Raw genomic sequence first — 13,679 nt, forward strand, 5'->3', positions numbered from 1 at the left:
AGGGATGGACTGCTCTGCCTGGTGCCCTTTGCTTCCTTTGTAGGGAAGGAGAAAGCATCAGACCTTCAAAACCAACCCCAGAAAGCCCTCTCTGGGCTACTGGCCCTATGCTTTGGGACTGCAGAGAAAGATATTTCACTATTTATCACTCATTTCTGTGATTCTTCAGAGATCAGTGTGGGACCTGCCCTAACCTTCCCTGGAAGCAACATGGCAAAGAGCTCAGGCAGGTGGCCCAAGGCAGGGGGGAACCTGCTGAAGTTATCAAAGAGGGAGCTGGCAGGAAAACCAACATTCACATTGCCCTGTTTGAGGTTCCTGGAACCGTCATCAGTTCAGTGTTTTTGTTCCAGGTAAGTCAACATGCAGACAGCTGATGAAAGGCTAACATCCTGAAGGTAGCATCTCACATTAAGAGCTGTGGTGAAGGTGAAGTGCTATGGACAGCACAGGGTAACTGACAGGTAACCAACAGCTGGTGCCCCAGCAGTAAAGCACTGAGACACACAGACAGGGTCCTGCCAGACCAAACACCGCAGCCCTGACCTGGGGAACCCCAGCGAGAGTCAGCAAGAGCTTGTCACCTCCCTGGGGAGCCTAGAGATGGTCGGTGGGTGGTTTGGCTCACTGGTCCAACAACAGAGGGGCACTGACAAACCCTACCCTCTACCACAGGTTTCCTGAAGCTTTCCTAATTCCCCAGAGCTCGCTGGGTGCATCGCCTTTGCGGGACACAGGACGCTCCTGCACTGCTGCCCAGCTCTTCTCCTAATCCAAACAATTGAGAAGTCAGATTCTTTATCCTCAGCCTGCACAGACATAAGAGCTGTCTCTAACACTAGCAGGACTCTGCGCTGCATTTTAACCACACAGCTGTATTGTGGGAACTTCCCCAGTCCTGCTCACAGGGTGTCAGCAGAGCCAGCTGCACAGCCAGGGGACCTACACCAGAGATCAGAAGCAGCATCTTGAGCAACCGGATATTTGCATTGCAGGAGCATTGGGTCTCCCTTTAAAAGCTGTGTTTCCATGTTTTCATTCCCCACATCATCAAGATGCAACATGATTCCTTAAATATAAGCTGGTACACTGTTACCATAGCTGCTGCGTAGCAGAGGGTGCGCAATTTTACTACATCCATCTGCTATTTCCCTGGGAAACATCTCTATTGGCTGATAATTTCAACCAAAGGCATTGGAAAAAATTAAAAATCAACAATTGCAAAGTTACTAGATAAGAATCTTTAAAATTTATTGGACTAATTGTGTTACATTCAATATTTGATGTGTTTCTCCTGGACAAAGAATTGGCATAAATACAAACAAGCCTTTGTGTGCCTTCCCTAAACAAATAAGAGATAAAGTACTAGACAAGGAAACATAGTTCACATCTTCATATTTACATTTTGCCTTTACTTTACAACTTAGCGCCAGGAATATTTACAGAAAAATACAATAAGAACAAAAAGATCATGTCTTGGCAACATACAGAAATTCATACAAATTTTACATGATTTGAAGCACATGATATCTGGCATTCTCATTTCTAATTGCTCCTGCTAAATTCCATGTGGAAAAGTTCTGTGTTTGCCTTCAAAGACATCACTCAATCACGCAATCATTAAATCACATCAAATTTGTCTGTTAGATTGAAATTTAGTTCTGTCATCTTTCTGAGCATGCAGAACCTCACAGGAAAGAAATACAGTCACCTATGGAGAACCCAGCACGTATAGCCAGTTGAGCAGTGAGGGGCTGCTCTTCCCTATAGCCTTGTGCACACGTTGCTATCCACATAGACACCTCAATTTCCACAGGCACTGTCCTTCCCATCTCCTGTTTGCTGTAAGGTTGCAATGCCTTTTTTAAAAGTACCTTTAAAAAATTGCTTTTCTTTAAAAGAGTCTTTATTAAGGTACTAAAACTTCTGTAATTTCAACACTGTGTTTAACAAGGTGACAATGGTTCCCCCCTCTTTCTGCACCATTAAAAGGATGCCATCATTTAAAGCAGAATTATGAACCCAAACAGAAAGGTCTTAAGAAAAGAGAAAGTCTCAGTTTAGTTATTATGGCAACATTTGCAACTCAGCTTTTGCAGCACTATGTTACCTGCAGAGTCTAGACTAACATCACGCTATGCACAAAGCAAGTGGTCAATACTTGTCAGCTCTGATGAATAGGAATGCAAACCCAAGCCACACAAGTTGTGAAATTGAAAACTCAATACAGCAGTTTGTGAAGAAAAAAAAATCTGGATTCTTGACTAACATGTTCTTGCAGTCGCAGCTGCAATAAATCTCACTTGCTCTAACCCTTTTGAGGAAAAAAGCTCAAGGCTGTACCCTGGACTAGCTGAAGCCATCGGAGTTTGGCTCCTGACTTTGACAGGACAAGGATTTCATTCCCAAATCAGTGTTTTACATTTTATTATGAGGTTGGAGACCTCTCTGTGCACAGGGGAAGGAGGGACACTCCTTGCAGACACCTTCCACTGGCACAGGTCTGCCAGGGGCACTTGCTGCTGCAACTGGCATCCAAACCAAGTGGGATGGCAACACATTTCTGTAATCACAACACTTTTATACTAACCTGCAACTTTCTTGAAGGTTCACCTTTCAAGGTAGTAAAAACCAACACTTATGGCCAGATCACACCACTAGTGTGTATCATGTTAACCAGCTGGTTTTACAAATCAAATTAAGCAGGTTATAAATGCCTACTCCCTCAGCAGTGGGATCAGCAGCAACATGTGCGCAAAAGTTACCTTCTTTCAAGACTTCTGAAAAGTTGCATTGCTTTCACAGTTGTTACTGCTCAAGTGGGTGCCATACCCATGTTTTAAATGAACATGGAAGCAGACCCAAGACTATTCTTCAGCCAAGCACAGACCTTTTTAAAAAATTAAATTTTCAGGCAGTCCATTTGGCTGTCTTGGGACTTTGGAAAATATCCAGGGTTTCCCCAAATGCACACACCTTTACATTACTGAGTGTACCCAAATGCCTGAAAGAAGTATCTTTTGCAGCTCATTACTATATAAACCAGTGACTTTGCATATAACATACACTTAGCTATGGTACATGAGTTCTGTTGTTACGTTATTGAAGATGTGCAGACATTTGATTGCTCAGTATGTTTATTTGTTACACATGCATTGGTCATGCGTTTTAAATCAGTGGACTAAAGTGTGTTTGGCCATTAATTAGATCCAATAGGTACATCCAAGATGTGGGTAAATTTAGTGTCCGTGCATTAAATTGATACTGGCAAGAGTCTGGCAGAGGAATGAAGCTGTCCAATTTCCCTTCACAACTTTGCCAATACACCTTAACACTGCCTTGTGACTCCTCCTGCCATTTGCAACCTAGGCATCGTGCAAGGGTGAGCCAGCCATCATGATAACTTCTACAGTAGTTTTCTTTATGTGGTTTCACTTTTCTACTTGTGATTCACCTGGATCAAAATCCAGAGCTCCTGAGTTGAGAGGCTAGTGTGCCTGTCCCCTGCAACAAGCACACGTCACTTAAAACCCCTTTGGTTGACATCCTGAAAGTCCTTTCACATGTATTTTTAGGGGCCTGTGTTTCCATTAACTCTTTGTGAAAAACCACATGAAAAGACAGGAGCAGGGTGTGTGCTTGGCAGATAAGTTGTAATGAAACAAGTAAGACTGTTTCAGGTCAGAACTGTTGCAAAAAGTAACTCTGAAATATCAAAATTAAATGACTGACAGGTATTACTGCAATGCATATTAAAAAGCTAATAAAAACACTTCTGGAATAACATGAGGAGCTCCCCAAATTCCTGCTCACACTCATAGTCTTACATTACCTGCTTACTGGAAGGAAAAGGACACGTGTTGCTGCCAGTGATCACAAACTGCATCTACCCGGGAGCGCCAGTGATGATTCATTACTGCAACACAAGTTAAGATTGCGCTGGGAGCCTGAAAGCGCTCCCAAGGCTGCCAGCGCCCACTGCAGCTTTTATATTCCAGGTATTAAATTTGTAGTTGTAAACATCTTTTCCCAGTACATCCTTCCAAGTCCTGAACACATGAAATCCACAGTCTGAAAATGAAAGCTTCTGACCTAGGTGAAAGGGAACCACCACTGCTGAGCATGAGAAAGCACAGTAGATTCAAAACAATTTTAACTCCAAAGGGGCTTTCATGGAATGGCAAGTTAATGAGGAAAAAGAAGAATTATTGAATTTTCTTTTCAAGTTGTTTTAGTCTGTTTAACAGGAGCTTCTGAAAAGTGTTGTAGAAGCTGCGAAAACTGCTTATGCTATAAATATCAGGCAGGAGGCAGCCCCACAATCTCAGATTTCAATCCAAGGGAAGGAAAGCAAGTGATGTTTATGCTCTTTATGGAAACAGTGAGTAGGTGATACAGACACTTCAAAATAAATTAAGTAGTTGCATAAAAAAAATAAAATTAAAAAAATCAAGCTACTAAAATTAAATGTGACATTTTGCAACAGACCTGAAAGTCATAACCTTGTTTTTATATAACCAAGAGCTCTTATCTAGTAACAACTCATGTTGGAAAGTCAGGTAATTTCAGGTGGTGTTTGTTGTCAGCATGACAGAAATCTCCTATGCAGATGGACTCGCTCCCAGCCACAGAGGGAACTGTAAAATACAGCATCTTGGCTATGAATTTCATGACCTGATGTTTCCAAGCAATCTTCCTCCTCTTGCTTTTGGTACACAAATTGGTTACAAGCAGTGAAGGATCTTCTGTTGAGCTCTGAAGGGGGGCTGAAAATGTCTTAAGTTCTTGCAGGGATAGTTAATGCTCTGAAACAGACTCCTCAACGGAGAGATCCTGGCTCCCTTCTCCTTTAACATGTGGGTGTAGCAAGATGTCTGAAGGCAGGTTTGTTTGTATTTTGTTTTCCATCCTTATACGCAGAGATGGCTTTGTTTTGATTGTTTTCCTCTCACAGAATGAGACACAGTTCCTAATTAGTCTGGAATAAATGATTGGGTGAAGAGGTTATGTTGCTAGCATCCAGGAAGACTGGAATTAAGTAATCTTTTGAGGGTAGGTGAATTAAGTCAATATCCCAACTGCAATCTTTTGGATTCATTTCTCATTCCTCCCACATGGTATCTGCTGACTTGTGCTAGAATATGATTTCCTGAATTCCAGAGGGCTGACGAAATTGTTGTTGTTATTTAACTGTTTTCATTACTGTAGCCACCAAGCTCTGATCTAATTGTCCTGGAAGGATAATGACCTAGGGGTTGCAGTTCTTGAGCCCAACCTCTTGGAAAAGCGAGGTATAAAATTCTGGCTCCAGCTGCCTGTTCCGGTATTTATTGACAATGTCTGCTATTTTCTGTTTTCGGCGGACATGCGGGGGGTTGTATGAATCACTTTCCAGCCTCTTTCTCCGACAAATATTTATTACTGTCTGCCTCACTAAAAAACCTGAAAGAGAAACAACATTGGAATCAAGTTTAAACAAATTCAAGTCTGTCCCCCTTTGCTGCCTTCGCAGCTAATGACAATTTTGGGTACTGTCCCATCTAGAAATCCAGGGGAGATGCTCAGCACCACCAGGTCAAGAACTTTTCTCAATGAGTAGTTGATAACAGATAACCATGGTCCCAGGCCTGTAAGGACATTTTACTGTGAGAAATGAGTAAGAAATGGACTAAGCCATTGGTACCCTAAACTGGCTTGAGGAGGAGGAAGATTTCTCTGTTTTGCCAGAGCCAAGCAACTGCCTGCAACAGCACCCTCAGGACCAAGAGGGGAAAGAGTCCAGGGCAGCTAATAAAAGAATCACAGTGGTACAGCCCCTAGCCATGGAGCACAAGGACTTGCAGAGCTCGGGTGGGCCCTGAGGTTGTACCAGGTAATGCCAGGGGAGCCTTCAGCATGAAAAAAGTACCCATCAGTACTTTTTTCCAGTAGGAATTGCAGAGCTGTCTGCAGAGCTGTCCCCCCTTGGAACACGGGATGAGGAAAGACTTGACAAGAATGTGGTGGGGAACAGGTTCCTCACTGCTTTGCCACTGTTACCTCTCTGTAACTCATACTGCTGTATATGGCAGGGAGGAGAAGGTTGGGAACCAAAGCAGTAACATTTGGTCAAAGCTGGCAGTAGACTTGATTCTATTTTATTCTAAAATGAAATTCATATGCCTCTAATGAAGTAAGTGTCTATTAACACCTTTGCTGTTTCACAAGGACTTTCTTACAGCACAAACAGTGTCTTCTTTATTTAGGAGACTTGATTCCTGACTGCACACAAGCCACATCTGCTGAATTTAGAGACGAGACAAATTTCATTATATTAATTTTGTTATATTAATAGTCCTTATGCAGCTGAAAAACCAGCCCAACTCTAGGAAAACACACCTGATTCTTTTCCAGTACAAGCCATTGTCATCAGCTGCATTCACAAATGTTGTTTAAAGGCCCAGTCTGGCTTCAATTTCCCCATCACTGAATTAAGCATGCAAAAACCAGAACTTGAAAATTAGCCCCAACAGACCCCTACAATGTTAGTTTTATGGTTACGTACAAGTATCCTAATGTTCGTTTATTCATTTTGCTCTGTCTTGTGAATTGCTCTCACTGGAGTGAGATTTCCAGTTACTGAAGCTATAGTAGCACAGATACCAAGACAGATCCATTAATCCATCCAGGAACACAGGAAAAGGCAGATAGCACACACAGATCCCTGTTAACACATGCCTGCACTGTAGGTTAAGTATTTTTATTGAACACATTAAAAAATCCTCAATTGCTGTGGCTTTTAATCCCTATCTGACTTTAAAAACAGAAGGAACAAACACAGCATGCCAGCACAGTCCAAAAATTCAGCAGTACCCTCTGGCAGTCTACATGCAGTAGCACCTTGGCTTTCAATGCTAAACACCAGGGCCACATTTCTGATCTCTCTTATCTAAATAACAGGCATTTACCTTTTCCTTCCACCATTACTAGTTCCAACCCTTCATTTCTCTCCTGCTACAATTGCAGTGGAGCCCTTCTATGCTGTGAGCTAAGTGCTGACCACCTGCTCCCTCTGCTGTTCCTGCTACCACTGTTGCTGCAAAAAACATGTTTTTATTTTGTTCTGCCATGCCCAATATTTTTTCCAATGAAAAATTCCAGACCATGTATTTTGCAGATACAGTATTTAAAAAAAAAAAAAAAAAAAAAGATTGTTCCTAAAAACCTTTAGCTTACCAAGAGCTCTCCTACTGACTATCATTCCATCCACCAGTGGAATAACCATATTGAATTTCCCAGTTGCTCCTTGTAGTTTTATCCTGAATAAGCCAGTGTTTAAAGGATGGATGAAGATCACAGGAACTTCCTTCTCAGGAATGGTAGATCTTAAGAGAAAAACCACAACTGTTAAATCAGTTTTATAGCACTGTTTCAATTAATCTATAGATGAATAATGACCACTTTAAGTGTTAAAAGAATGTTAAAAAATGTCTTGTGGCTAAACCAGCAGGACTCCTGGGTGCATCCTCTGGACTTTAGAAGGGTTTTATCAACTGTACTGTTTCTATGATCTTCTGTCACCACAGAATTTGAGAATCCTGCAGACAGGGCTTTAAGCCTCACGACACATATGCAGCATTAGCCACCTCACAAGGGAGTAAATCAGGAGGGAGGCTAATCGCAGACTCAAGATAAGATCTACACATTTTCTGTTCCTTAATTTATGTTTAAACTGCAATTATATGAAAAGCTCTTTCATTTTTTCAACAAAAATATCCACTGAGGAAACTCATCTGTCTTTTTTAACAAGACTAACTAGAGTTTTCGGGGTTGCCTCTAAAAGCTGAAGAATGCAAATAATATCACTCATGACTTCTTCTAAAGTGCGGCCTAAACTGTCCACAAGAATCAAGAAAAATAATGAAAAGAGCAGCAGTCTTACCTTAGGGAAGTGCTACTATTGGCTGTGGTTTCCACACCAGTGCTAGTCTCAGACACAAGATCAGCAAGGGGGAAGTTTTCTGTAAGAAAAGGCAGCACTGAATAAAGTTTATCTACCCCAAGTTTTAGGTTTTTTTCTGTTTTTGTACAAAGAAAGATTATTTCTCATCAGTTAAAACCATGCAGTCCTCAAGCATTTACACTATGGATGTTCTTGCACTGCTAGTGATGCAAAGTCTTTGTTTTCAAGCTTAAGCATTCATGGAGTGTCTAGACACACCTCAGCCATCCTGTGCTCAACAGATTAGGTAACACATGTCCCAGACCCTCAATTCTCTCAATCCCAAAGGTCAAAATCTCTAGAGGAACAGTGAAAGCAGAAAGGACGTGAAGTACTTCAATCACAAACAGAGCTTTCAAATTATTATTCAACAGCATCTTTACCTATCCACAAGTAATCAGCCTCAAGAACAGTGCTGGGAATTTCAAACAATACCACTTCTCACATCTACAATTCCCTTGAGCCCTGCTCCAACAAACACGGTATCATTCCTCAAATCCAAGCTCTGTAGATCCTCACCATAACCTACAACTCTGCTGCCATGCACTTGGTAACAAGTGACTGCATAATGAAAGTGCAGGAGAAGGAAGTAAGAACTTGGATCCTTGGACGGGTATGTGGCACTTCCCATTACCTTGTCTAGGGGCAGGAACTGAGAGATGTTGAGAGTCGTTCACAAAAGTACAGTTCAGACAGCAGGGCAGTGCTGACGCCTCTTCCAGCAAAAAGTATAAGGCCCAAAACCACCTTTTGCCATCAGAGCTGGGATGCTAAGAGTATGCAAAAGCTGGAGCTAGCAGAGGGAGAGCATGGAGGGCCATGGAAATACTTTGAGTTGGAGCAAGAGGGAGGACAGACAGTTGCCATGGGGGTGATAGCCTAGACTACCAAGTGACAACTTTTCCACTGTTCAGATTCAAAGATATACAAGAAGCATAAGGCAAAAGCCAAGAACATAAGGAGCATAAGGCAAAGCCTCTGGGCTAGAAGCCACTTTCAAGAGCTGCCCCCCCTCCCCTCCCAGTCTAACTGCCATGCCTACTGAGGCTCGCAAACTCATTTCTTCAGCTTCAGGCCCAGAGCTCTGGGAGATTCCTACAGCTGCTGAAAGAAGCAGCCAAGCAGAAACATGCATGTGTAGCACAGTTGCTGCCTCTGCAGTGAGCTGGCTTTAGCTGCCACCCAGGAAAGAAGTGGGTCAGGGACACCAGTTTGGGAACTGAAGCGGCTGAGGGACTCCGGGAGCTAAGGGAACACCCTCTGGGCCGATGTCTGGATAAAGGAATGATGCTGCAGAACTTGAAGTCCACCTCCTGGTTCCAGTAAAGCTCTGAGGGATGTGCTGTGGAGAAGGTGGTCTTGAGAATTTACACCTACACTTTACAGGAAGCTTCCTCTTGATAACTCCCATTCTCTTAGTTGCTTTCCTCTGGGAGGAGCTAAGGGCTTAATTAAGGTCCACCCTTACTGCCAGACTAGGAACCAGGATTAGAAATGAAAGATAGAATAAAGTATCAGTTACTGGCCAGTACTACAAACTCTGCTGGGCTAGGCCAGTACAGAGTGGCTGTTGCATAGCGCTAAAGACAGGCCATGGCTTAGAACCAACACACAAGAAGCTCTTGGGACAAAGGACTCCTCAAGCCTAGTAGCCAGCTGCCCACCATTGTCCATGCCATGGCTGTAACAGGATGGGCAAAGCTGGGTCTCTCCCAGGTCAGCCAGTACCCAGAGTCAGAGAGGAAACACCAAACTAAGAAAAATTAAGTTGCCTGAGGAGCAGGACCCTGTCTGAACAATGGAGAGGAAAGGAAGCTGGACTGCATAGCATGAAATGGGCACCCTGAGCACAGAATAAATAAGCCCTCCCACAAGATGGAACAGAAAGTTTCAAAGGTACCATCAAACCAAGAAGGATGATGATCTCTTCAGCACAAAAGCAGAAGGTGGCAAAAGTGATTTTTTTTTAAAGGAAGAACAACATATCCACTCTGAGGAGATAGCAGCTGAGGGGAACTCAAAAACACACTGGCCTTGTGTGTTAAGCTTAAGAAGGTGCATGACAGTATTTCACACGTACTGCCAGAGCTAAAATAATCTGCAGACCTACATGCCACTGATTCGTGTACACCCCATGGACCACCACTCAAATATCAAAGAATATTTTAGAAGAATGTTTTAGAATCTTAAAAGAGTCAGTTACAGACACTAATAAGGAGTTAGCATTTTATAGAGGAATGGAACAGAGTTTTTCCTCTGGTTCCTGCCCTGTTGTTAATTTAGCAAACAATAAAAACTTCTACACACCTATATCATCATAACGTTCCACCCAGACCACATACACTTTGGTTTCAGGTCCCATCGGTGGAATGGTCCGGCCCTGAGGCACCCTCTTGGATCTGGAGGTAGGACTGAGCTGTTTTGAACACAAGGGAAGAGCAGCATTTGCAAATGTCCTGAGCTCAGTAATGCATCCAACAAGCATCTCCACAGCTGCTCCTTAGTCTTTCAGGTCTCGGACAGGTACAACCTATTGAGATGGGGCAGCTGCGGTGGAACTACCCACTGAGAAACAGTAATCTGGATCTCCACAATATTTATATTCAACAAATTAATATATTCAATTTTAAGAAAAATTTGAACCAACTTTTTAATGTTCTCAAAGATCTTAAATCAGTAACTAAATATACATTTGGAAGTGAATTCTATACAAGAAATAAGCAGTTGTAAGTCCTTTGCTAACTGTTACAGCAGTCCATGGTTTTCTGCTTTGCTACCATACAAAAGCAACTTCACATCTGATCCTTCAGACACAACTGACACATACTATTTTAAACTGTGTAGGTATGAAAAGTGTTCATGTCTATCCATCCTAAATTTCCAAACATGGATTTGAGTCTGAATTACTTTGTAAATACTGCATATGCTTTTTCCTGCATGCATTTCAAGATTTCAGTATGCAGAGTATTACTACTTAGTATGTTTAAGTTTTATATTTAATTTATGTAATCTTGCAATCTCCTACTGCAGGTGCAAATTCTGGTAGGACCAAAGCAGATGTTAAAGATTAATGGCTAGGAACAAGTAGCTCCACATGCTAGGAAACCAAATGATACTATCAAAAAATGCTGTAGCATTGCCAGTGTGCTTCTTGGAAAAAGAAAGAAAGAAGAAAAAAAAAAAAAAAGCAAAAGCCAGTGTTCAATGCAAGTTTTGCCTTACCCGCTGGGAGGGATTAAGGTTGTCTGTATGATTGGGGAAGAGTTCAAGTGTCAGAGACTGCTGCTTCAATATTCCTGGGAGCAGATCCATGTTGGAGTCGCTTTCTTGGTCGGAGACATTGCTTTCCAGTGAATCAGCTGTAAGTCAGAAGAAGAAAGGTGGGTTTTGCCTTTTCTTCTGCCAAAAACTTAAGCTGTTGTCACATGTAAGGTTTTGAAACTAAAAAAGGTTGGGAAGTTTTTGAAACTAAACATACATAGATTTATGGTCAAGTTAATATAGCGCTCAAAAGCGGGAAGAGGATCCAGTAGTGGACAACTGCCAGTTATTGTGGAAACAGACTGCAATTAAAGCACTCCCTGTGGATTTAAAAGTGTCCCATCCATTCTCCTATGGAAGGAGTCTCCTCCTTCCCATGGCTATCATTTCCTCACAGCCCTTTTATGCCATGGAACTGTTGCACACAGGTTTTAGTGTGCAGAAGATGTCGTGAAAGCTGTTGCTCACCTACACAGCAGTTGTGTGCATGCTCCTCCATGTGCTGCAGGAGCACATCATCAAGACGGGAGAAAAAAAAAAAGCCTCACCAGTTGATGGTGAACCATATGCCCCAACCTAATGCACCCAGGGTAACAGCCATACTGCTGTGCAAACCTGGACATATATTGAGGCTTAGACTGAGAAAAAGGGTCACAGAACAGATAACCACTTTAGGAAGGAGTCTAAGGATTAGGATGTTTAATTTAAACAGCAGTAGCTTTCTGACAAGGATCTTGCTAGACATACTACTAGTTAGCTTATTTAGGTTCTGCTTCTGAAAAAGCTCTCTAACAAAAAAAGTGTTGTTTCGGCTTTTGTAAACAGCATGTACAAAGTGATCTTACTTAGGGACTCCACTGGTGATGGGACAACAAAAGCAATTTCTGTCAGGGCATCTGCATAATACAGCACCTTCTTCTGCCCATTGAAGATACTTGCCCCAACATCTTCTGAAATAATTAGATCATCTGAAATGGACAGAAAAGGAAAGTTTAGTCAAAAGGAAGCTCTACCTCTATACACTGCCTCAGGAGAAGACCTTCCAATACAAGGTGCAATCAAGGAGAAGAAATCACACAAATCATTTTAAAAAATGAAAAAGATTTCACAGTCAGATCTCATGGCTAACAACTATTCTCAGAAAAATGTTTTTGTTATCTTGAAGGAAATGGAATTTTGGACTGGGAGAGGATTTATTTTGAACATATTTCCATTGTACTGCATACCCTATTTCCCTCAGATTGAGTAGCCTAGTAAGCACGTCTGCCACAAGAATTCATCTAGTAGCTATTTCTAACCATTCCCTCTAACGGACATCATTCAGTTAGTCATTAAATTTCCAAAGGATTCTAACATTTGTAACTTCAGTCTGATACTATTCTAGAATTCAAGCCAGTTTCTACACACTCTCCTCTATGTCTTTTCTTCTGCCAAGGAAAGTTAGAAAAAGGCTCTCTTAAATCAAACCCAATGCAAGAAAGCTTCTTCTTCTCAGCCCCCATTTATTGCCTCATCACAGCTGGCCAGTGCATCAGGCCTTCACAGTACAGAGAAAACAATTCTTTGGTGGAGCCATGCTGTAAGTAAATTACAACCCCCGACCCCCACCCTTCCCTTCCCCATAGCACTACCAGAAAGACTAGCAAGGACTTTAAGCTGAATTATTTCTCTGATCCATTTTACAGAAGGGTTCCTGGGATAGCTGCCTCAGCAAAACCAATGGAGCAGTGAAATTCAGCATGCTGACAGAGAGGTGGCTGGAGGCACACAGGAGCCTCCGAGCCATGCTTCACCATCAGGGAAGCGTTCCTGCATCTCCAGAGGTATTTCTTGCTGAGGCTACTTCCTTGCAACAGCATACAGACATTAGTTTTGCTCACTTTGACTTTTGCTCACTTTAATCTAATATTTACACATTCCTTTCTAGTAAACATAAGCATTTATCTGAAAAAAATATGCAAGTGCTCAGATAGGTATCCAGGAGCAAGAAATTTTAAATTTACTATCTCCTAAAGGAGCCTAAACATTTTAATTTAATATTACACCGTATATTACTATGTCTTACCTTGTTCAGGTCCCTCTTCATCACTGCAGCTATTGATTGACCAGCTTGTTGAGACATGGCCAGTCCACCCAGGGTGCTTCCCCACGTCAACGGACCAGCCAAGAGACAGCAAGAACTCCAGGAAGTGTGGCTGAACAATTCTGGAAGACTCCATGTTCTTCAGGATCTGAAACAACCAGCAGCACCGTGGTAGGTACAGGAGACTCCAGGAAGCAGCTCTCTTCCCACTTTTTTAGTCACAATTTTGTGTCACCAGCATGGCTTTGCCCAAATATAGCTATTTGGCAAGCCTAGAACCCTTGACTTTCTACATGGACACTACTTCCTGCTTCCCAGCATCCTTTGTAAACAAACAAAAAGCCCAGAACCCCC

The 13,679-nt window shown here is 42.2% G+C and overlaps 1 protein-coding gene across 6 annotated transcripts in view; it reads right to left on the reverse strand.

Annotated features, from left to right (window-relative positions):
* Positions 1-1,226: 1,226 nt before the first annotated feature.
* RALGAPB (Ral GTPase activating protein non-catalytic subunit beta) overlaps positions 1,227-13,679 on the reverse strand; it is a 65,078-nt gene continuing 52,625 nt past the window's right edge. For 5 of the 6 annotated variants that reach the window (XM_030008842.2, XM_030008841.2, XM_030008844.2 and 2 more), the window contains 7 exons: positions 13,308-13,473; positions 12,088-12,210; positions 11,204-11,340; positions 10,289-10,397; positions 7,922-8,000; positions 7,216-7,364; positions 1,227-5,442 (listed from right to left, as the gene is read on the reverse strand). In XM_030008842.2, the coding sequence (XP_029864702.1) occupies positions 5,249-5,442; positions 7,216-7,364; positions 7,922-8,000; positions 10,289-10,397; positions 11,204-11,340; positions 12,088-12,210; positions 13,308-13,473 (957 nt within the window). In that variant the 3' untranslated portion in view covers positions 1,227-5,248. Of the gene's footprint in view, positions 6,493-7,215; positions 7,365-7,921; positions 8,001-10,288; positions 10,398-11,203; positions 11,341-12,087; positions 12,211-13,307; positions 13,474-13,679 lie in introns of all 6 variants that reach the window. The other variant, XM_041122226.1, reaches the window with a different exon arrangement.

The sequence above is a fragment of the Aquila chrysaetos genome, chromosome 3 (assembly GCF_900496995.4).
Source record: "Aquila chrysaetos chrysaetos chromosome 3, bAquChr1.4, whole genome shotgun sequence".
Classification (NCBI taxonomy): Eukaryota; Metazoa; Chordata; class Aves; order Accipitriformes; family Accipitridae; genus Aquila; species Aquila chrysaetos.